This window comes from Anarhichas minor, unplaced genomic scaffold (assembly GCF_050575085.1).
Source record: "Anarhichas minor isolate MPS153535 unplaced genomic scaffold, ASM5057508v1 ptg000024l, whole genome shotgun sequence".
NCBI lineage: Eukaryota > Metazoa > Chordata > Actinopteri > Perciformes > Anarhichadidae > Anarhichas > Anarhichas minor.
Window position 1 is genome coordinate 14,576,954 of NW_027466470.1, and position 23,047 is coordinate 14,600,000.

The 23,047-nt window shown below is 43.3% G+C and overlaps 2 protein-coding genes across 29 annotated transcripts in view; both read right to left on the reverse strand.

Moving 5' to 3' along the window:
- Positions 1 to 59: 59 nt before the first annotated feature.
- Positions 60 to 4,036, reverse strand: LOC142956193 (ras-related protein Rap-2b-like). The gene is made up of 2 exons (XM_076097625.1): positions 2,525 to 4,036; positions 60 to 2,446 (listed from the first exon to the last, which is right to left on the reverse strand). Exon 2 carries the CDS (start codon positions 1,894 to 1,896, stop codon positions 1,348 to 1,350), a length of 549 nt encoding a protein of 182 aa, XP_075953740.1. The 5' UTR covers positions 1,897 to 2,446; positions 2,525 to 4,036; the 3' UTR covers positions 60 to 1,347.
- Positions 4,037 to 4,172: 136 nt separating this feature from the next.
- The window catches only part of LOC142956189 (muscleblind-like protein 1), a 36,268-nt gene continuing 17,393 nt past the window's right edge, over positions 4,173 to 23,047 (reverse strand). For 12 of the 28 annotated variants that reach the window (XM_076097616.1, XM_076097614.1, XM_076097592.1 and 9 more), the window contains 10 exons: positions 15,181 to 15,396; positions 14,772 to 14,990; positions 13,183 to 13,422; positions 12,145 to 12,198; positions 10,866 to 11,019; positions 9,923 to 9,958; positions 9,086 to 9,171; positions 8,613 to 8,657; positions 7,870 to 7,941; positions 4,173 to 7,727 (listed from right to left, as the gene is read on the reverse strand). In XM_076097616.1, the coding sequence (XP_075953731.1) occupies positions 7,885 to 7,941; positions 8,613 to 8,657; positions 9,086 to 9,171; positions 9,923 to 9,958; positions 10,866 to 11,019; positions 12,145 to 12,198; positions 13,183 to 13,422; positions 14,772 to 14,990; positions 15,181 to 15,294 (1,005 nt within the window). In that variant the 5' untranslated portion in view covers positions 15,295 to 15,396 and the 3' untranslated portion in view covers positions 4,173 to 7,727; positions 7,870 to 7,884. The remainder of the gene's footprint in view (positions 7,728 to 7,869; positions 7,942 to 8,612; positions 8,658 to 9,085; positions 9,172 to 9,922; positions 9,959 to 10,865; positions 11,020 to 12,144; positions 12,199 to 13,182; positions 13,423 to 14,771; positions 14,991 to 15,180; positions 15,397 to 23,047) is intronic. The other 16 variants (XM_076097597.1, XM_076097596.1, XM_076097599.1 and 13 more) reach the window with 16 other exon arrangements.

The window sequence follows — 23,047 nt, forward strand, 5'->3', positions numbered from 1 at the left end:
TCAGTTGTCAGTTAATACATTTGTTGGCTGATCAATTCATGGGCCACTCACAGGGACAATCACATTCAAAGCACCCCAAAATGAAGACTCTTTATGTCATCAGCAGAGACAAGCACAGTACACAGCGTTACGTAAAATGCTTTTTGTATTACAAGTCTTTCAAACCGACAGGAGGACGGCAGAAGATTTTGTCCAAATGGCGAATTAACAATTACCGTAAGTCACAAATGTCACTTTTAAGAAAAGAAAAATAGTCTAGATAAGAACGGACAAACATGGCTTGCCTTTCACCGAACCGTAATGCTAGTAGGTTAAAGTTGCTCTGTTGTTCTTGTTGGACTAGTACCTCGAGAAACGGCCTGAACCGGACCCTGAAACAGCAGGTCTGGTACAAGCTCAGCCTCTTTTCACTTTGACACCAAACAAAAGTAGATTGTTCACTGGAAACTGCTAAAAAGTTCTGATTGCCATCAAGACGCGCTGCAGAAGAAGAAGAAGAAGAAGAAGAAGAAGAAGAAGTATAGGGCTCATCGGTTGGCACAGTCACAGGAGTTTTCTTGGGGAAGGCACTTGACATGGGTTTGTTCCCCATGCAGCGACAGCAACGCACTGAAGGTCCTCATTTGTGCACACTGAGGAGGGGCACCGTCAGCTAAGTGCAAGTTCCGTGATAAATCCACTTCGGGGGGGGGGTACAAACTAGAATATAAAGTCCTAACACAAGTCCACAGCTTAAAATACAGTATCTTGAGTGGGTGGCGATCTGCGGCCTCTTGGATCACATCTGACCTTTTTGGGGGGAAATAAATTGAGATCTTATTTGAGTAACCTGTGCAAGGCTTGAGTGGTGATCGATGCGTTTGAGAGCGCGTTCAGGTCTGCTGCTCTCAGGCAAAAAAAAGAAGAAGTAGACAAATCCAAAGAAGCATACCCCCTTTAAAAGTGACGTGCAAAGTGACCCCCCTCCCCCCCACCACTCCCCCAGACAGATGGACCCCGGCCTAGAAGATGTAACAGTACAACTTAAGAAATAAAACCACACAAAAACAACAAGTGTCTCTTAGGTTTCACAATAAGACATTCCCATCGAGGCACATTTCCAGAGAAGTGTCATATACAAAGCTATATAAAAAAAATCCCAAAACATTCAAGTACTTTGTCATGTAAACACTTTTCCAGACTATAATACATAATCGATTGTTGTCGTCGTCGATTTGTGTGTTGTGTGCAACAATAAGACAACAGTGTGAGGAGAGAGAATAGATATGCAAAACGCCTGCAGGGACAAGTTAAGAAGCTCAAATTCAGCACGGATGCACTTGTGTCTGTATGTTGTTGTTGTTTCTTTTAGAGCAGGACACATGAACAGCACTGGTTGCCACCACTGGGAACAGTGGAATAGTTCATCTGTCGGACAATTTCTGCAAACAGTTCGTCGACCGAGCCTTTATTTTTGGCAGAAGTTTCCATAAACGGGCAGGTCCACTCCTGGGCCAGCGCCTTGCCTTCCCCGGAAGACACCTCTCTCTCCCCCTCCAGGTCCACCTTGTTGCCCACCAGGATCATGGGCACCCGCTCGTACCGCTTCACCCGGATGATCTGGTCTCTCATCGGCTTGATGTCCTGGAAGCTCTGCTGGTTCACCAGGCTGTAGACCAGGATGAAGCCCTGGCCGTTCTTGATGTACAGGTCTCGCATCGAGGCGAACTGCTCGGTCCCCGCCGTGTCCAGGATCTCCAGCACCGACGGGGACGAGTCCACCTCGATCTCCTTCCTGTAGAAATCCTCTATCGTGGGATCGTACTTCTCGATGAAGGAGCCCGTCACGAACTGGACCGTCAGCGCGGATTTGCCGACTCCACCCGACCCCAACACAACCACTTTGTACTCCCTCATGGCTCGTGGGGGGGTAAGATAGACAAGACAACTCCTTTTTTTTCCAGCTACGAAGCCTGTTCTCTCTCCCACCCGCTGACCAGCCCCGATGTTTTCAAATCGAGCAGGCAGGGAAGGCTGCCCTCTCGCTCGGTTAGGAGTCAAACCCCACGCCGTGGAATCCTCCCAGTCGGCTCTGTGACGGCCCGCGGAGCGCAGATCCGAGGAGAACGACCGCGCCTGGACATTAGCGGGGAGGATTATAGGACAATTTGGTCCGACCGTATTGTGCAACGACGGCGCTGGGAAGCGTGATCGCTTCTCTCCTCTCGCGCGGCGTTTCCTGCCCACATCCTCGAGCGCGTCAAAAGCCGAGACTCAGTTCCGTTTTCTTAAAGGAGCCGTCACCCCGAAAAAAAAAAAACAACCACTCAGTCGGAGACATCAGGTAACCGACGGATACTGCAGGCGCGTGCGCGTGTCTGCGGCCCGGCCTGCGTGACCTCTGCCCCTCGCGTGCATGCTCACAGTCATTGCTCTCAACAAGAGGCTCTCGAGCTGGCCGTTGTCCCTGTAATTATGATTATACATGATAATGCATCCTAATGAGGTCATTAATTAGCAAATTTACATATATCATCTTACTTACCTTCACCACATGGGCCAGTGGTGGAGGAAGAACTCACATCTTTAATTACTGCGTGAAAATACTACAAATAAAAGTAAAAACATTTAAAATATTTCTCAAGTAAAAGTACCAAAGTTTTAGCGTGAAAATATACTGAAAAGTGGGCTACCAAATGTAAAAGTATTATGCAGAATGTCCCAATCATATATTTATAATATTAATATATATATTCTTGTGTAAACACTACTATAATATTGCAGCTAATTTTTTTAATTACTTTACTTTCTGCTGGGTAGTTTAACCTATTGTAATATATAATAACTCATTTGTTGATTTATATTTTGTATTCATAATTTAAATGTGCAAAGTAACTAGAAATGACAACAGTAATTAAAATACAATATCGGCTTCCAAAATGTGGTGGAGTAGAGGTATAAAGAAGCATACAATGGAAATACTCAAATGAGGCCCTTAAGTACCTTAAAATTGTACTCAAGCACAACACTTGGCTATGCGTACTTAACTATCACCACTTCCTGTACTTGAGTAAAAGCAGCAATATTGCAACATAAAAAGTACTCTATTACAAAACCAGCATTGAAAATGTCCGTAAGTAAAAGTATCAAAAGTAGTAAACAATATATATTTTCATGTCAAATCTCAGTCAGTAAAGATAAAATAAATATCAAGTAGTAAAAAGTACAACATTTCCCTCTGAAATGTTGTGAAAAATAATTATAAAGTAGCATGAAATAGAAATACTCAAGTACCTCAAACACTTGAATAAATGTAATTAGCTGCATTCCACTACTGACATGGACAGTTGTTTTTATTTTTCATGTTAGAATAATATATTTAGATTCTTAATGTTTATTTATTCTTAGACAGATGTGTTTTCATAGCAGTATTTGACAATGATTAAATACAATGCTGTGTGAATGAATCTAATCAGATTACTCAATTCTACAGCAGGAACCATGAGTTTTTTTTATCGTTTATTGTGCATAATCCGTTGTGATAATCCGATATCATCAGATCTGATAGACGACACATGGCAACATGATATCCTGCTAACATACTCCATGACAACATAATGAGGATAAGAAGCCCGACCAATGCTACGTTAGTGTAACAGAGAGGTTGAGTTATAGATTGAAGAGATTATGAAGATAAAAGCAGAGAAAGATTTAGTTTTTCTTGTCATTAGATTTGGGAGTGAACGCAGGTTGCGGTGTTTTGAATTTTGGAGGTGCGACTTCCTTTGTTCACATCTGGCAAACACGCCTCACTGTAAGAATAAGAAACCTATTCTGTCTGAACCCTACAGGCTACCCTCTCTCCGAAAGATAGAAATAAGACCCCTGATGGAATAGGACCCACTTCTGACCCAGATACACCACACATTGTCATGAAGATTGCCCTGCAGCAAGATCAATTTAATTAATAATAATATCGGTCTCTGTGGAGCTGCTCCAGTCTCGCTGACATTGAACCCTCAAGGTTGAAGTTCAGAAACAATGACGAATACGCTCTCCTACATTCTCCCCCTCACATATGAGCTGCCAAAATGTAGTGGGAAATAAACACATATTGATTGGTTATTAAATATCAAGTTGGATGCAAAGATCTGAAACACCCAGCACACACAGAGGCAGTGACCACACACCTGTTGCATGAGCAAATCAAATATTGTTTTATTCAGATTTCAGATTTTCGAGTCAATTATGGCAACAATAAAATGTGCATCAACAAATCTGAAGACAGAATAGTACATTATTGTGTGGCAACTGTTAGCAAATACATAATCGATGGTTGCACTTACAAGTAAAAAGCAGTCAAAGCATACATGTGCCCCCAGCAGGGAAGAGAAACCATGGCTCCAGCCAGCAGACTGGAGAAAATGGTGCTTTGGTTCTGTAGCAACTAAACACAGCAGCCTCCGGCCAGAAGCACGGCGACCGGTCGACTGGTACATTCATTTCAAAGACTAATTTTCCAAATACGCATTTGGTGCGGCGAGCCTTCGCCTGCTGAGTGCACAGCTGTGATAGCAGGAAGAGCTTCCCGTGAGTCAGTGTCGACTGTCATTATATGGCTATGAGAAAGTATCTGGGGGTGGATGAGTGCTAATATTTTTGATCATTCTTTAAATAACACGTTTGCATGGAAAATATTGTTATCACACAAGAGTAAGATGACTTGTTTTTGAAGTATTATTTCTCCCCGCTGTAGATGTTATCTACTGTATGTGTAACCCCCCCACAACATATTGCTATGTATTCTGTAATCTGAATGAGTTATCTTTCTTTACATAACTATGCGTTTTATTTGCGTTTACATGTTTTTACCTTTACATGCAGTCAAATCAAATTAGAATAGAGTACACATTTTGAAAGTTTAATGTATCAACTGTGCCATGGGAGCAGCAATACTGCATGACCAAGTCTAACAACTGATATATGGATATTATTGGATATGTCATCCCACAGGAGGGGTGGAGTAAGCATGACGCGGGGGTATCTATTCCCCTTCGACATTTCCTGGCACTACTACTGATAAAATAAGACAAAAAGCGCATAGCTTTCTCTGAATGCATTGGCCAAGAAACTAGTGCCCTTCTTTGCAAGCAATTGCTTTTTTTTTTTTTAGCTGGTCTTCTAATTCAAGAATTTAAATTAATCTAACAAAATTCCTTATAATTATAGATCTTTTTTTTTTATTCAAAATAATATCTCAATATGATACACATTTTTTTTCTCTGTTCATTTGACTATATACAGAAGTGCAAAAAGTCAACCTTCGTCCCTTAGGTTAGAACTCATCATCTGCAGCATTTCCGACCTCTCCGGTCTGGGAAAGTCTTTGCTTTCTCGCTGCCAATCTCACGACCCAACACACATCCAAAGACCCGTCAACCTCGCTGCTCGTTTTGGCCTGACATTCAGGGCAAACTTAAGAAATATTCAAACAAAAGTACATATCTTTTTTTTTTTTCTTTTTTTTTTTTAAATGGATACAGTAGAAAATAAGTTTTACTCTAAAACATGGACAATCTATATTTCAATACAATATATTTTCAAACATGATCTTGACATGTTACAAGGAAAATTTAAGTTGGTTAAAACATTAGTTGTTGTTTTTTCGTCTGCAGTGGCAGCAAATCAACTGATCTCATTCCTTGTATCAAAAAAGTCTTTCATCCACAAAATGAACTGACAATGTAACATCATCTGAAAAAGAAAAAGACATCCAGCTCTATGAATGAAGTGAATATTTAAAACTGACTCAACACATTATCCATTATATGGTTTGAAAAAGTTATGAATGTCATACTACCTCAAAATCTACTACGGCTATATCAATGTCGTCAAGTAATATATAGTAAGGCAAAAGAAAAGAAAAGAAGAAAACTCTACAACTACATACCTCAAATAGATTCAAATCCTTAAGTAGTACATAACACAGAAGTTCAATGAAATTTAAGAGAGTAATTGTTACTGTCACACAGAGAGAAAGAACAAAAAGAAGAGATCATAAGCGCCACGTGACAGAACTATAAAACATCATTGGTGTTCTTTACCTGCACGGTGATTGAAAGTACATTTGATTGGGCCGGGACCCATTAACTGTAATCTAAGGCTTCGTTAGGTACATTACAATCGGTAAAGACACACTACACACCTCTGTGAAAACACAAACGAGATGTGATCATAGAATCCACGATGAATGGAGGATGATAAAACATTTTTTCCCTTAATTTAAGCCTCTTGAGAGATGCTTCTGTAACCATTTGTGAATATGATTGAGAGAAAAAAGTGTGCTTTGGTTTGTGTAGTCAGATCTACAAGTGAACGAGAACCTTCGCGTGTTGCTTGGAAATACAAACACACAATATGCTGCTTTTCCTCAAAAGCGAAAGTCCACATAGGATGAGATGTGAAATTAAAAACAGGGTGACCGGACAGATTCAAGTGCACATGCGGTTTAAATGACCTAATAGACCTCCAGGTCTGTTGTTTTGAATCCCCATCAATGGCTCAACAGTGCTTCTTGGAGGCACAGTTTTTAGAGTAGCTCCTCTTTAAAACGAGGGAGAACAAGGTAACACGGTGTCAACTGAAGCCACACCCCCTACTTCACCACACTTTATAGTCAAGGGACTTGAGCAACAACTTAATCCCAACAAAAGAAACACTAGTCTATGAAAAGAGGTACGACAAACTTTAGAAAAACCCTCCAATTTCATTTTAAAAGAAAAAAAACCATCAAAATTAAAACCAAATATTTTGGCGAGAACCCCACTTCTAAAACTGATTAATTAGAGAAATGAAAAGTAGAAAAAAAAAATAAAAACACCCACAATGGAGATTCTGAAAACAAAACAATACAAAAAGAGCCATACAAAACTTTTACCTTCAGTAAACAAATAACACTGCTGAGATAACACTCTGGTTTTAGCTGTATGGCCTTGATGGCACATGACGAGGTGAGAAAAGCTATAGCCTGGCTGTGCTTTCAAGGTGCACAGGTCTGTTGGTTTACCCAGAACATTCATACGTCCAAGACGCTCATTTCAGCACTAGTTTCACTAGTAGCCGTAAAAACACAACACTGTACATGCCCAATTCTTTTGGCCAATAAAAATTCCTGTTAAAATCATTGTTCAGATTTCCAATTAAATTCAAGCTGCGTGTTTGCATCAGACTTGTAAACTATGAAATATGGCTGTCAATTAAAACATAATCATAAAGCAGAACAAATTAAAAAAAAAAAAAAAAAAAAAAGGAAGGAAAAATCTTGGTCGACTGACGTACCAGCACTGGATGTTGCTGTTATGCAACCGGGCTCTTGACCTTCCGTGCATGCGGTAATGATGATAATTAGAACAAATTGAGTGATATGATTTAGTCAGACACGGAGGTGTGATGTGAACTGTTCCCACAGAGGGAGAGAGACACACACTGACCCCGGCACCAAGATGTCCTCTTCTCTCAGCTGGACTTTTTGGAATTTGACAACACATTCTTCTTGACGTTGCTATGTGGGAGGATGGCACAGACCACGTGTTGCACCTTTGATGTTTACACATGTGATGAGACCATCGTCGTGGAGCGGCTAAGAGATGGCAGACCCTCCTCGTCTCCGTTGCGTGACATTCTGAAGGTTATGTACATAAAGGCTGAACTCTTTTGGCTTGGACGGTGCCAGCACACATTCATTTGATCTGGAAGACACGACGGATTGTACTTGAATAAAATAGTTTTTTGCGAGTTTTGCTACTGAAAGAGGCAGAAGGTTGAAGACTACGTGCAGCCAAAACTAACACACGTTGTGATGAATAGAGAGAATAGGAAATAGGAACTCACTGTTCTTGAGAGGAACTACATTTGAGTCAGGTACTTGTGACTACTCAGATGATCTGCAGATATTATTGGAATCTGGGGATAAAAAAAACCCAGAGAAAACAGATCAAATGGAGCATCCCAAACGTTGGCTGACAACACAAACACACATCAACACATTTTAACCACATCCTCTTAAGACGACGTCATTACTGAAAATGGATGAAGATCACAAAATAGAAAAAAAATAAAAAATTGGCAAGAGTTTTGGTTATGACATCATGAATCAACAGACACCTGTGGACAGCAGGGAGGGAGGGGGGGGGGGGGGGGGGGGGGATTCTGTCAGTGAGGTAGCTTCCCCATGCAAATCTAAGTCCTCCATGTTGTTGACCGGCACACCCCAAGTAAGTGCAGTGAAATGGTCCTGGATCAAGACTGGTAACATGATGACTCATCCTACATTTTCTCTTACAGACTGGTTTTAGGACTTTTCTGACTTAGTTTAGTTTAGTGTATTTGATATTGGCATCACAGTAGCTTTACTGTAGGACCAGATGCACTGTGTTTATAACTTTAATCATGAATATATCCAGCTTTTAATGAACACGAGGAACATGGTAAAGCTTTGCTTTACAAGCTGGAACCAGCAGCGAAAAAAGCAAAAAAAAAAAAAAAGAAACAAGCACCAAAGGGCACAGATAGAGACTTTTGCACAGGCTGTGCGAATGGCTCTAATACATTTAATAAAACGACCTCATACATACCAATTGCATGTATTCGTTGGTAGTCAACTTTGATAAGGAAGAGTCCTCAAAATGGGAAAGGACAAAAATCGAGGTTACAACAAGGACAAACATTAAATACAATACAGTATATTTTTCCAGAAATACAGATCGTTTAAAGAAACGTGTAGATATTGTGGTTAGTTCAAAGTATCACAGTATGATATGTGTACACGTGTTGGACTCTAGTGTAGGCCAACAAGAGGGAGTACCGCCTTTTACCCAACCCACCCCCGGCTGTAAGACACAAGCATCCCCGGGTCGTCCATGTGCATTGAAAGACAGAGATGAGAGAGTGAGAGATGAGAGATGAGAGAGAGAGAGAGAGAGAGAGAGAGAGAGAGACAGACAGACAGACAGACAGACAGACAGACAGACAGACAGACAGACAGACAGAGAGAGAGAGAGAGAGAGAGAGACAGAGAGAGAGAGAGAGGGGCAGTAGAGGTGCAAACCTGATTGGTGGCAGTTGCGAAGGGGTTTGTGGCAGATGCGTTGGCTGCAGACACACTGGCTGGATTACCACCGTGCATCATGGGAACTTTTTTGGGAGGGAAAATCATGTAAGCAAAAATACACAGAGGAGCAGTGTGGCCACATACATACCAGGCAAATGAGGGAAGGAGAAGGAGAGCGGGGGAGTCAGAGAGGGATTGGGTTTAACTGGTTCCCTTTCTTCCCTCTGATAAGACGTCTTGTGATTTGAGAACTTGACGTGACGCAGTGTGGCTGCAGTCACTCACTTCCACATTTGCGTGTATTGTTAGTGATCAAATGACCAATACGTTACTCTCCTGGTAAACACCAACATAAATAAAGTCACATGAGTCTTTAAGGCAGAGGAGATAAGGGAGAAGGTCATAATTAAACTCCATCCAGTTTTCGAAATCTTTTTTTTTTTTTTAAGTTTCAATAGGTGTCAGGTTAGACAAGCCAAAAGCCAAGTTTAGAGCGAGCATGAGGACCACAGTGGTCAAGCAAGATATAGTAGGTGCACAGAGAATTATAACAAAATAAAGTTCAGTTAAAATGATTGTGAACAACAACTGTCATACAGGTAATAAATAACATTTAAATGCCACAAAAAGTGTGTCTTTCCTTATGTGGAGGACTCTTGCTTATGCTTCAAATCACGCAACCAAAACAGTGACTCTCAGGTCACCAAAATCTCCTTTTAAAAATCCCAAAGTCGTTATAATACAGTCAATTTCAGAGCATGGCTCAATTTTTGATGACGTGCGAGTCACAGACACGAGGTTACAGACAACTGAAGAAGGAAAGCTGGAACCTACCAATGCTGGCTGAAGGTGTCATGCACAATATTGAGCCTGCCCATCATGCAGTGCAACAGGAAGTGGATTGGATAGGGAAGAGAAATCAAAACAGCCCATCACATGGTTCGTTAGAGTGAGGGGAGAGATAAGGTGGGGGAGAAAAGGTTAATATCCCTTGGACACAGTCATCAGTGATTGGAAAAAAGGCGAAGTGCTGAACTCATATCTGCTCATCAAAATGCAATCGTAAGTCTTAACTTTTGTCTGAAGTGCACTGCATATGAATGTGTAATACCACAAGAGTGATAGTGCGGTTATGATTCGTGACTATCGAGTATTAAACATCACATACACGCTCGAGACAGAAGTGAGGAGAACAGCGGCTGTGTACAGAAGCCGGACCTTTGTTGCCATTAACCGACCCGCCCAGCCCCGCTGATCAGAGCCCAAGCCCAAGCCCCCAGCAATGGTTCCCCATCACCATATGGGTAATCACACCACGGACACTTCTCTAAACTCGTAACAACGTTCTGTCCTTGTTCTTACGAACATCCATGCCTTCCTCATGCAGCCTGCGTGTACTACTCTATGTGCTGTTTTATTAAAGCGATTAGGAGGCAGAGAGGCATTCTAACCAACTCTTAACAACTAGTGGCCATGCAACGCCATACAAAGCATAGTGCACAAATCTGTCGAAGCATTCTTAGACTTTCAACTCAAACGTTTGACCCTCACAAGCCTGGAATGACATCTAGAGCTGTTAAAGTTATGTGTCTGATAATCTTTGTAAGTTCCCTCTATCTGAGGACAAAAACAAGTTGTCCCCAAACAAGCTGCTCTGTCCCGCAATCTACCACTTTGCCCATCCCCCAGACAAGCAGGGAGCCGGGTTAGACTGATCCAGGCATCCTCTGGGCGGTCAAAGCACTGGTGGTGGTGGTGGTTGCTTTGGAAGCCATACCTGATGGGAGGAAAGCAGCCTGCTGCTGAAACTGCATGCTGGCCAGGGCCTGTTGGTACTGGAGCATGCTGGTGTTAAACATGGCAGAGGCCCCGTTGGCCTTCTCCAGGGCTACCCGCTTGGGCATGGGAGCCATGATACTAGGGGCGATGCCCTGCCCAGCCAGACGGAGGGTGGCCAGTGAGAAAGAAAAAAAAAAAAAAACAGAGAGAGAGAGAGAGAGAGAGAGAGAAAGAAAGAGAGAAGGTGTGTTGGAAAGAGGCAAAAACGGGAAAGAAAACAAAAAAGGTACATACGTTAGAGGACATCATATAAACAGCATCAGAACATCCTTGTGTGTACAACAACAGTATCATCATATCATCAGTAGCAAGCAAGCAGCAGTCTGACACAAGTACTAGACAAGCAGGAGCATGGTGCCTACTGGAGCTACTGGCTAACAAGCATTCATATATTCAGTGTATTTCATCTGGAAGCTTTACTTCGTATTTCCTAAATGCAATGTGAGCAAGCATTAGCTATTCAAACAATAAGGCTGCTAACAGGAGGTGGAACAGGTAGGAAAGCACAGAGAGAGGGAGGCTGCACTGCTAGCTCCATGATAAACTGTGGAAGCCATGTTTAAGTGATGGTTCACTCTCAGACAAATGTCAAAAACGGTCTCAGGCCGAGGGACATGAGTCAGATGTTTAGAAACTAGTTTTCTTCTGGTGGGATTTACACCATGAAACGCTGTGTATGTGGATTTTGGCCTCGGCGTGAGGCCCTCCTTGAAGTGGGTGATGGAGTGAACTATCATTTGAACTGTAATCATCTGTTATGGTTTTAAAAAGACTGTTCCTCTTAGCCCCACCCTTATCCTTCTGACATGCACTAGTAACACAGACATGCACACGTTGGATTGAGCTGCTCCACAACACTGACCACTGACTTGGACGTAAGAACTGAAGCCATGCCGCCGTTATAGAAGCTCTACTTCCCTAGCACCTCGCTGACTTTTGTTAAATAGGCTACAGGTGATGAATTGATTGTGGCTCCGTATCGCAAAATCCCACATTAGAATTTGTGTTTGAAGGTGACTTTTAATGCGTGAAGATAAGTCGTTTTGGTGAACCCGGAAAGCCACAATCATTTTATCACCGGCAATAATGACAGAACAGGAGGAAAAAACAGACATTGCACTGAGACGACGACAACAAAAATAGCTAGGTATCTTTGGTTAAAACACTGCTCTACAACAAAGCCACATGCCAAGCTAAAAGGTGAAAGGTCATAGTACCAGGTCAAAGGTTGCGTCGAGGGGTCGCTTCAGTGATTTGACAGCCGACTGAGTCTTAATTAGCAGGCAGCGAGCACATGATGGCAATGGGCCAATGGGGTTCAAGCGCATTAACATAAACCAGCAAGCAGAGGTGCATCATGGGGGCAGCAGTGCAGTTTGGGTATAGGTGAGAAAAAACAAAAACAAATAAAAAAACAAATCATTGGAATGCAATATACAAGGGGATCACAGGACTAAGGCATGCACAGTGTGGACACTATAGCTCTACTGCTCGACAGTTACATGATCATCAATAATCAATGATGGCTACCAATCTACATTAGTTATTGTCACACAAAGATGGATGAATATAGCGGTGAGAATAGTATTAAAACATTTCTTTAAGTGGGTCTCAGGGCAGAACATTACACAGAAGCACGATCCACAGCTTTCTGTTTCACTGTGCGCATCATAGTCAGTGTGACGTGACGAGGGTCGGCCCAAAGCTCTCAGCCTCGCTGCGTCAACGAGAGCGCGTAGAAAACACACACTGTGCTCAACGGAACAATAGCGGCTGCACTATTGCTCACAGGTGCCGTTACTGTGACGCAGCACAATGAATCGCCACTTTTAATAATGTCAAGAGGAAGAGAAGTAGGAGGTAGGAAGTACAGAAACAATAGTGTCATGAATAAGAACAAGCCATAAGAGAAAGAGAGAGAGGAACTGACTCTCTGCTTGTAGTCTGGGGTGAGGTGAAAAAGGAACAAGACAAGTCGTGTTTTTTTTCAGATTAGCATGGAAATAATGCAACATTGTCTGATCCTTCTTCATTTCATCCTGTCCTGAGCAGAGTCTACCCAACCCGAGTTGCAGACCTCGATAATTTGACCTGGCAAAAGCAGAACTGAAAAAGCTACATCATACCAACCAGGAGAGGTGAGACACAGAGCATACTTCCTACTGGGTGAACTTTTAGCAGATAGCACTGATTGCTCCTCTAAGCCTGTCGTGTGGGTGTAAATGAGTGTGAGCACGCTTGTACAGACTGCTCACCATGGCGGCGGCGGCTGTGGCCTGGTTCACCTGGTGCTGGGCAGCCTTAATTTTGGCCTGCAGATGGGCCGGCGGGTGGAAGTACTTGCACTTTTCCCGAGAGCATCGACCCTTGATGTAGTCCATGCACACGGTGACGGTGTTGTCGTTGGTGTCGATCATGGTGCTGTCCGAGGGGTGGGCGAAGCGACAGTCGGTCTCCCCCCGAGAGCAGCTGCCTCTCTGATATTCCCGACACACCTGGAAGCAAAGTGAGAGGACAGAAATCAGGAAAAGACGTGGAGGTACGTCCAAATTCAGCGCAGAGAGACAACACAAGAACCGTCCTAGAACAGTTCCTGTCGGGTGCATTTGGGTCTTTATGTAGAATGTATCAAGTGTGACTCATCAAGCCTTCCCTTTGTCATTGTGGAGAGTGTTTAGCTGTGCTGGGTCGTGAATAAATGTCCCACTGAGGAAGGTGCTGAAGCTTTAGCACTCTAACCCTATAACGATAGAATTTCTTTAGAAATATCTCTAATGTGTTTATTGGAGCGCGAGTCTCAGATATTTTTAAAAGTCTATATGTGAGACACCAGAGGGCAGCACCTTCTTTTAAATTAGACGCCATGAACGCATGGGTATTACTCATCTGCTATCTACCCTGCTTTTCTGCTCTGAGCGTATGTTTGAACTCCATAAAGACAATAACCGTCACAGTTTGAGCATTTATAACTCACTTTTACATTTTACTTTTAAGAGAGGACACATATTCTAACACGGCATTTCTGAGTCTTATGGTTTAGTGATTCTTCTTTTTTTCTTTTTTACAACCATAAAAAAACGAAAAAATATTGAGATACTTCCAGTGCAGCAACAAAACAGTTTTAAATTTTGGTGGAGATGTCTCAGAATCAGAGAGCAAAGGCTTCTTTCTAGACTCAAACGATCGTACCACCAGCTACGGTAGAGGAGGTAGACGCAGGAGACTCGATAGACCAGAATGCAATGCTGCCACAACAAGCGTTAAGTTTTACTTGACTAGAAAGAACGTGTTCCTTTTCTGCTGCTACTGTGGAAGTCGTTACTGCTCGTTCCACTCAAATAAATATTCCTCACGTTCAGGCTCACATCTGGCGCTTGTCTGAGGGTATTTTGTGAAACGCTCAAACTGTACAGGAACTAGGTGAGACAGTTTACGTAAGAGTGAGTTCATGAAAAAGGGAAACAAGTCTTAAACACAAAGCAACTATGACAATGCACTCGGCATCATAATCTGATGAAATATTACACTTTATGAACTTCTGAGGGTTTTATTTTCATGTTCTTTTAATCAGCTTCTCTTTTGAATAAATGTACCCGTTACCAAATTAGAATTCAGTTTCTGAAACAAGCTTATTTAAGTCCAGTAAATGGTGCTGTTATACTTTTGCTTGTTAAACCACTTGTTAATAACACTTGTTTACAGGCTCATTATAATCCTGGGCCACTCCCCTCCCACTAAGAAACACACCATGAAGTAGATTTTATTAGTTTTTAGTGAGGAGTGGCTTGACTCTGTGCTTCATAACAATGTTGAGAAGACCAGGTTCAATGCATCGGCCCGTTACCTCGAGTCTATCTGTTCTCAGCAGTTTCTGGGCTGCGGCAGCGGCAGAGTTGGGGACTTGGCCGACGTTGGGGCTGGAGGCCATGAGGACGGGGGTGCTGGGCATTATCTCTTGGGGCATCAGGCCTGGTGACATGGGACTCAGGTAGGGATTAAAGGCTGCGGCTGCAGCTGCTGCACTGGCGTTGGTGGCCATGCCTGGCGCCATCGAGAACATGGGCTGGAAGGGACGGAAAATAAAAGCAGGAGAATGAAATGATTATATGTAGACGGGAACCACAAACCGTGTGCTTTTTTGTATGGGAAGACAGAGGGACTGACGGAAAGAAGACAAATCAAAAGACTGAAAGAGCCACGCAGACAGTGAAGATGCTGTACGTGTGTCAGCTTTTACATGTATGTGTTCTCACCATGTGCATCAGCTGTGCTGTGTTCATACGTGTGTGTCCTCTCACCATAGGTGGTAGCTGCGTGCCAGGCATCATGGCGTTGGCGAGATGCATCTGTTGGGCGAGCATGACCATGTTCTTCTGCTGGATCAAGTTGTTCCTGCCGTTGATCTCCAGCTGGGTCTTTAGGTGGGGAGGAGGGTGCAGGTACTTGCAGTTCTCCCTGGAACAACGGCCCTGAAGGCGGCACGCAGAGGGGACAAGATGGAGCCGTCAGAATGACATGTTGCTATGCTGAGGTTAGCATTTAGCTCAAATCAAGTACAGTATCTCATGTGGTCTCGTGGTCCTCTGACATCCTTCAATGCAGACTAAATAAAACATTGCATTGAGAATCAACGAATCACAAGGTGAATGTGGCAGAAAACAAGCAGCTTTGTTTTTTGTTGCATGAAATAAGTGAAAAATACCATAAATGGTGAAAAATGCTTGATGTCAAACTCACTTCAGGTCTCGGCTGAGTCGAGCACTAATTGTTAATGGCTTGCTATTTCTGTCAGTCCTAGCAGGGACGTGTGTGTGTGTGTGTGTGTGTGTGTGTGTGTGTTTGCTAGTCATGACGGACACCATAATGCTGCTCCCCAGACATCCAACTTAGCTACATTTCTAAACCAATGCTATAAATACTGTCCCCTCAAATGACCTGTATTGTATCAGCAGTCCCCCTGAGGTCACACTTCAAAGCCTTTGAATATTTATCTGAGACAGGGGTCCCTTTTTGCTGCCTGCCGTGAGTATCCAATTCAGTTTGGAGAGGAGGAGCCTGGGGAGAAGTCTGACACACATGCTCACATTCTGTCTTGCAAGCAAGAATGCCTACACATTAATGCATGCCCGTCGGGGTTATGTTCGGGTAACAGGTGGCAGAGATGCGTCTCGCCAGCATAAGACAAAACGCAGACACACACACAAACACGGCCCCGGTTTAAGAAAGATGTGCGTTTACTCTCAGCGCTGTGGCTCAGCTGATTACCCCTCTGGGATTCATGTCCATATACCCGTCAGGACTTCAGTCCCCTTTCCCATCTCCTTAACTGGAGCACCGGACAGGTGCGAGGGAGAGGGGGTGGGGGGGGACACTTAAATGGCAAAGGTGGCCTCTTTAAGATTTTTTGTTTAGTCCGCTTGTCTGAAGTTGCTATCTCAAGTTCTCAGTTGATCTCCCGATTATGTTTCCTAACGCCTCGATAACAGAAGGGAGCACATGGATGAAGAGTTGTGTTTGCAATAGAGTAAACTCTATGTGAACTACACATCCATTTAAAAGGGAAATTTGTGTGTGTGGAAATTGTGCGAGCGTGTCGTACATGTGTGAGAGATGAGAGGAGCTGAAAGCAGGTTCTAATAGCACTCATCCAGAGAGTGACAATGGCATGCAGCCAGGGGGGGGGGGGATGTGTGCAGAGATGGTGTGTGTTGCTTGAGTGTGTGTGTGTGTGTGTGTGTGTGTGCAGAAGGGGTTGCAAAAGGCATGGAGGATCATGTTGCGTTCACCCCATATGAACCAGTCCGTCGACCGCTGGATTCACAACTGCAGCAGTTTAAATGCGGGTTGAGGTGGGAGGAGAGAGAGTAACATGTGGCTCTGACTTTAGCCGACTACATTTGCCATTCTGCCGAATCACGCAAAAAGAAACAAAAAAACGCCATTAACCACGAAGGCAGCCATTTTAAATAAAGAGTCAGGTCCCAGAAGAGGAAACGCCGGGCTGCATAAGTGGACGAGAGAGAGAGAGAGAGAGAGAGAGAGATAGTGACTGAGAGCTGCGTCAGGGAAATTGTAGAAGTTGCAGAGAGAGAGAGAAATGGAGATGCAGTCAGAGACGTTGCTCCTCTCGCATCATGTTTGTGGCTGTTATTGTGACATCAGCGGCCTTGAGGAGCAGCTAGAGACGGTGTCCACGGCAACGGAGCAGCCAACAACAGCCCCTGAATTGGGACACAGCTACAGATTCACCATCGCTGGCAGACACGGTAATGCAGCAGATGCTACAGCTATAACCAAACCCGGTAACCAAAACTATAAAGTAGAGGGCATCCAATCACAGCCTCTCTCTTGTTTGTGTCTGTGCTGCTGATACAGCCGTCATGGAAAAAAAGCTGATTCACACATTTTCTTGTCACTACCACTCTTTTGTCTCCATCAAGGGATTCAACACCGGAACAGACAGTTACACTATCTCATTATACCGACTCTATTTAAAGGTATTTATGAAAAAGTAAGAATGGATGTGTTATGGAGAGCCGTGGAAGGCTTCAAGTCTTACTTTTCGTGGCACAGTGAGAACATACCAGATGAGAATGTGATCAGTAAACAGACTGCTTTTGATGCTTAATGCCAGAAAATGATGAAAACAATGAAGCGAGCCGCTTCAGAGGGATTCATCCACATCATCAGTCCATTCCCTTAGCGTCAGTGCACGTTGATGAGCATTAACACATTGTCTCCGTCATCCAAAGTGTGTTTCAGGAATGTTTCGGCTGATGAGTTTCAGAGCTGCATGTTATGAAAGTAGGACCATGTTGTTTGATCAAAGGCCACAATTAAAAAAACGACAAAACAAAGTTACTAAGACATTAAATTAGAATATGTCAAAGAAATAGTTTGTCTATACGTACAAATGACGACTTGTAAAATCACTAAATAAGTAGTTGATAACTGGTTTTAACTGCAGATCTTATTTTGTAAAAAACATGTTCGTAGTATGAGCTCGTCATCATTACTTCTGATAATAATAATAACTTGATAACATGTGAACTTCCCCTGCCTGCTATAAGTTCAGTTCAGACTGAGTTTTGTATTTATAGTGTGTGGGGGGGGGGGGGGTGACCTGTGTTCTCCTGGTGAGATCAGAGTTGCCAAACTCCAAGCTAAAAAAGGGAACAATAATCCCGCTGGCTACCGTGCAGTCTGATTGATGATAAATTGTAATAACACGTCCCACCTCGGTCTCTCTTCTAACTCTGCCTCACACACACACACATGTACACACACACACACACACGCACGCACGCACACGCACGCACGCACACACACTCGGCTTTTGTGACTGTGAGGGATTTAAACAAACAATGAACCAACGTGTAAAGAATGCTGGGTGGGGCCGCATCCCATCCTTTTGAGGTGAGGAGATGAAGCATGCGGCAAGATGTATTAATGCGCATGTGTGCGAGAGAGGAACAGTGGGAGGTGACGGGCTTCTGCTTCTACTTTTTTGACTCGCAACCTGTTGGTGCTGTTGGGTTATGAGAGCGCTGAACGGTACATTTCTGATCTGCTGCTACGTGATGAACCATGCAGACCTCTCAGCTCATCTGGGACAAGAGATGGTTAGAAATCAAACGTGGTGACGAAATCTCAGATTGTATCATTTGAATAATTTATTGAGGCCTTGTGATGTAAAACCGTCTAGTAATTCATTAAAAGAAAATTATAAAAAATCTGGATCAAAGGATTTTTTTTACTGCAACAAACTTGGTGAACTTGGTATGTCTGTTTTTAATAATAAATTTGAAGCATCGCTTATGAATATATATACAGTATATCCTGCATGTCATAACATTTACATATCTCTTTTCAAAATGCAGTAAAATCCAGTGTTTCCTGCTCCTGTGTTGGTACGATGTTCTGGTGTGAAGCCTCACTGTTCTCCGCCCTGCGTTCCAGTAGCTACTGTCCAAACAGACGCAGAGATGAAAGCCCTTTCTCCTCACACACACACACTGTGAGTGGCGCTTTGTTTTGCTAGTGAGCAACAGAGACTCAAAGAGCCAGGCCCGCGTGGTTGGTCTCTATTTTCTGAAATATGAAGCATATCAATTTTCTCTGACTTTGTGCAGATCGTCTTACATGGATTTTCCTTATATCCAGTGAAGCAGCGTGCTAATTACTGGAACCGCCGCAGGTCAATAATATCCAGACGTGGTCTCGTCGTTGGGGATACTTGCAAGTGTTAAATAAGTAATAAAGCCATGAACAATTCTCAATCGATACTGCCCTTTTACAGTAAAGTACAATTGATTTTCTTTTTGTTTCTAGCCACTTAATTCTGCATTTAATCAGCAGCAAAGATTTCTAAGCGAGCGAAGAAGACATCAGAGATCTGTGCAGTCTTGCTTGATGCGGGGATTGTTTCTCGCTGTTGCATTTCTATATCAGACCACAAAAGCGTACTCATGCACTTGTGATTACGTCTGTGTCTCTCTGCTGGGACTCGGCGTGCACCGTGATCCACGCCGCACAGCTTCGTGGTCAGGGAGGCGATGTGACTGGCGGGGAGCTTACTGAGATATGGAGTGTTAATCTATGATTATAGTTACAGTGCGCCCCCGGTGACACATTACCACCCTCACCAAACAATGACGGAGAGCAAAGGATTATGGGCTGCGACACAGACCACACAGGGAGCGATAAGGTGAGATCAGAGCTGATTATCATCATTATCGATTATTATTATTATTAGTAGAAAATAATCTGAAGAAACACTGTGCAGACTGGAAATGACGGCGGCCTCGGTTGATGTTCAAACACAAACACACACACATACATGCGTTTGACACTGTGGCAACCACACAGACCTCACTGTTTATATAGACACACACACTCAGCGAGGAGTTATTCACACTTGACAGGGTGTTGGTTCTCAGAAATGCCTCAGGTCAGATGTCGCGTACACTGGAGCCTTCTCTCCAAACTTAGACCTCTCTGTTTCTCTCCCCCTGTCCTCTCTCTCTCTCTTGCTATCTGTCTCTATCTCTTTCCACGCGTTCATTTGACTTCATCTACGCCTGTTTTTCTGTTCACTGCAACGTCACTTCCTCTCCTGTAAGGGGGTAACGAGGTTGGTTTCTGAACCTTTCATTATCAGTAATAACAGAGCAATCTCCCAGGTTATCGATTTGAACTGCAGTGCTTTATGAAAGCACAACCAGTGCTCGCAGTGTTACGTGAGGAGGCATGGGAGCGTTCATTTAATCATCTCTCGGCTCCACTTCCCAGTGGGAGAGACAAAGAGGAGTCGCTGCGCAGAAATGACGAAGGTCCGGGCAGCAGCGAGGCGTCAACAATGACGCTTTTGTTCCTGAAATGACTGAGGTGTGCTCTCCTGACGATCAAAGTCGGCCATACATCTAAATCAGCCGTTTGTTAATACATAAACATGAAAGATGAGTGATACTAAAGGTTAGACTTCACTTCTACTGCCTCAGCAGAGCATCTATACCTAAAGCAAATGTACTGTAATGATTCTGCATATGTATGTATATGTATATAATATGTATTAACAGTTATTAAAATCATTACAGATATGCACGAAGGTGAGGACGAGACTACCATATCAGTCCTGGGTAGCAGTAATAATCACCTGAACTTTGTCACAGACGAGGAATAAAGGAAACACGAGGGAAAGTGATGATGTAAAGCAGAGGTAACAGAGATAAGAGAAGTGTTCTGTATGCCTTCCCCGTCCGTCTCATCTCTTTCTACATCCTTGTTTCTACCGCTTCGGAGTGGTAGCTTTGCGATGCATCTAAAAAACAACTAAAAAGCTTAAAGAATGTTTAGAGGCCGTTCTTTGTTCTCCCTTTTCTTTTTTAACCCGCACCCCTACCCCCGTTATCTGCACTGGGCTCATTTCCTCCTCAGGTTTGGGACACCTGGACGGTAGAAACACACAGAAACAGTCTCTTCCATCCATGGCAATAACCAGCAGGCAGATGATTAATTGGGTTAGCAGCACTAACAGATTTAATCGGGCATGTTTTCTACTAATCTGATCTCACAGACTGTAATCCTATCCGGAGACCTAATCCCACTGTCAACTGGCATAATCCTGTTTCAGTGTGAGATTATCTCCTACCAATTTGGCACGAGCACAAGCAGGGTCTCTCTCTCTCTCTCTCTCTCTCTCTCTCTCTCTCTCTCTCTCTCTCTCTCTCTCTCTCTCTCTCTCTCTCTCTCTCTCTCTCTCTCTCTCTCTCTCTCTCTCTCTCTCTCTCTCTCTCTCTCTCTCTCTCTCGTTGCATTTTAAGAATCACATTAACTCGTCAAATTGTTTCTCTCTTGAAAGATAAGAAAAAAACAAACAGTGGAGCGGGATAATTATATTTATTTCCGAGGCTACTTTACTTGTTTGAGTGTTGATGTCCTGTAATAAGGCAGACTTATGAACTGGCAGTGTGTAGATGCAAGGGACGCTGATGCAAAGTGCTAGTACTCATGATAAATAAAGGAATATATCATAAACCTGGTGCCAGTGTGAGTAAAAGACGAGGTAGAGGAGGCAGTGTGAGGCGAGGTGTCAAAACTAATCGGGGCTAACGCTAACTGGACCACAGGTGGGGTCGCTGGTTCAGGTCAAAAAACAAGGACGCATGATGGACCATGACCGGCCAAAAATGGAGACATCATCTGTGAGGATGTGGACGATGTGTTTACTCACTTCTCAGAGATTTAGCTCAACGTCACATAAGAAGAGATGCAAGAGTAACTTTATAACATGGATACGTTTTGGGGAATTTTAAGGTTTGGGCTGGAATCAGAGAAAAGGAGAAAGTAATGGACCAGACCCTGAGATTTGGAGAGGGGATGCATTAGATGGACAGCTGTATCAGCTATGCTGTTTTTCCTTGTTTCCTTACATTCCCGTGCCTTTCACCACCAGCGGGCATCTCACCGTGTAGCTTCTCTTTTTTACGTTCTTGCATGTGGGGAAGGTTGACTGTTAGGCCTAACAGCTGGAGAGAGGGAGGAGCAGCGGGAAAAGGTGTTGAGAGAGTTGAGACAAAGTGAGTGGCTGTGCCCTCGAGCTCCTCTCCTCCTCTCTCGCCTGTCTAATGGGAGGATAATGGCGGCATCTGACTGATCGGCTGTGTGACTGTTCGCATGTGAGAGGTAATGAAAAAGCTGACGAGAAAGAGAGAGCAACAGAACGTTGGAGACAGAGACGGATAGAGGTTATCAGGAAAAAGCCCGATCGGTTACACGGCTGAAGGTACATTGAGATTAAAACTATTCCACCGCTTCTCATCCTGTTTCCACTTTCCACTTAAGTAGCTTTAAAGCTCCTCAGATTCCCTTCAAATCAAATCAAATCCATTCATGATACCATGTATGTGTGCCATTTGTTTCCAGCAGTATAAATGAAATGTATTCAGATTGAGAGTTTGGCTACACTGTAAACGGATACACCATTTGCTCTTCTGTTGACTGACTGACAAAGTACCTGATCAGCGTTTGTTGTACTATTAAACTGCTTTAATCCACATTGTCTGACACTGTTTCTTTCTCTGGTGGCGTGTTACCGCTCTTCATTGAAGCTGTATGATGTTTAAACACAGAGTCAAGTATTCAAACCCAAGACTCATGAGTTTGAACAATGTTTGGCTGCATTTTGGTGTTTAAAGTGCTGTTTTCATGCTTAATGTCTGCAGGATAGAGACAGCACTAATGTCTATTGACACCTAGACCTATGCAAAACTGGTTTGTATGCAGCTTTCATAAGAATAAAGCATGATGAGGGTTCAAACCTTTCTACAGTATGTGTGGATATAAATAGCTTTGCCTTCATGGTGCAAGCGTTTGAATAAATATAAATGGTTGGATATCTGGACATAATTCCACGTATACGAGCCAAGTGACATCACTAATACCTGTTGGAAATGTATGTGACACGGTGTATGAGTTTTAGATTATGTAATGCTGCAGTCTCGGCTTGGATCTGTCAATATTTGTTAATGGGTGAAGCAAAACATCCCTCAGGCTATGTCAGGTTGTACAGTGTGTCTGTCTGAGAGAGAGAGAGAGAGAGAGAATTAATCATTGTATCAG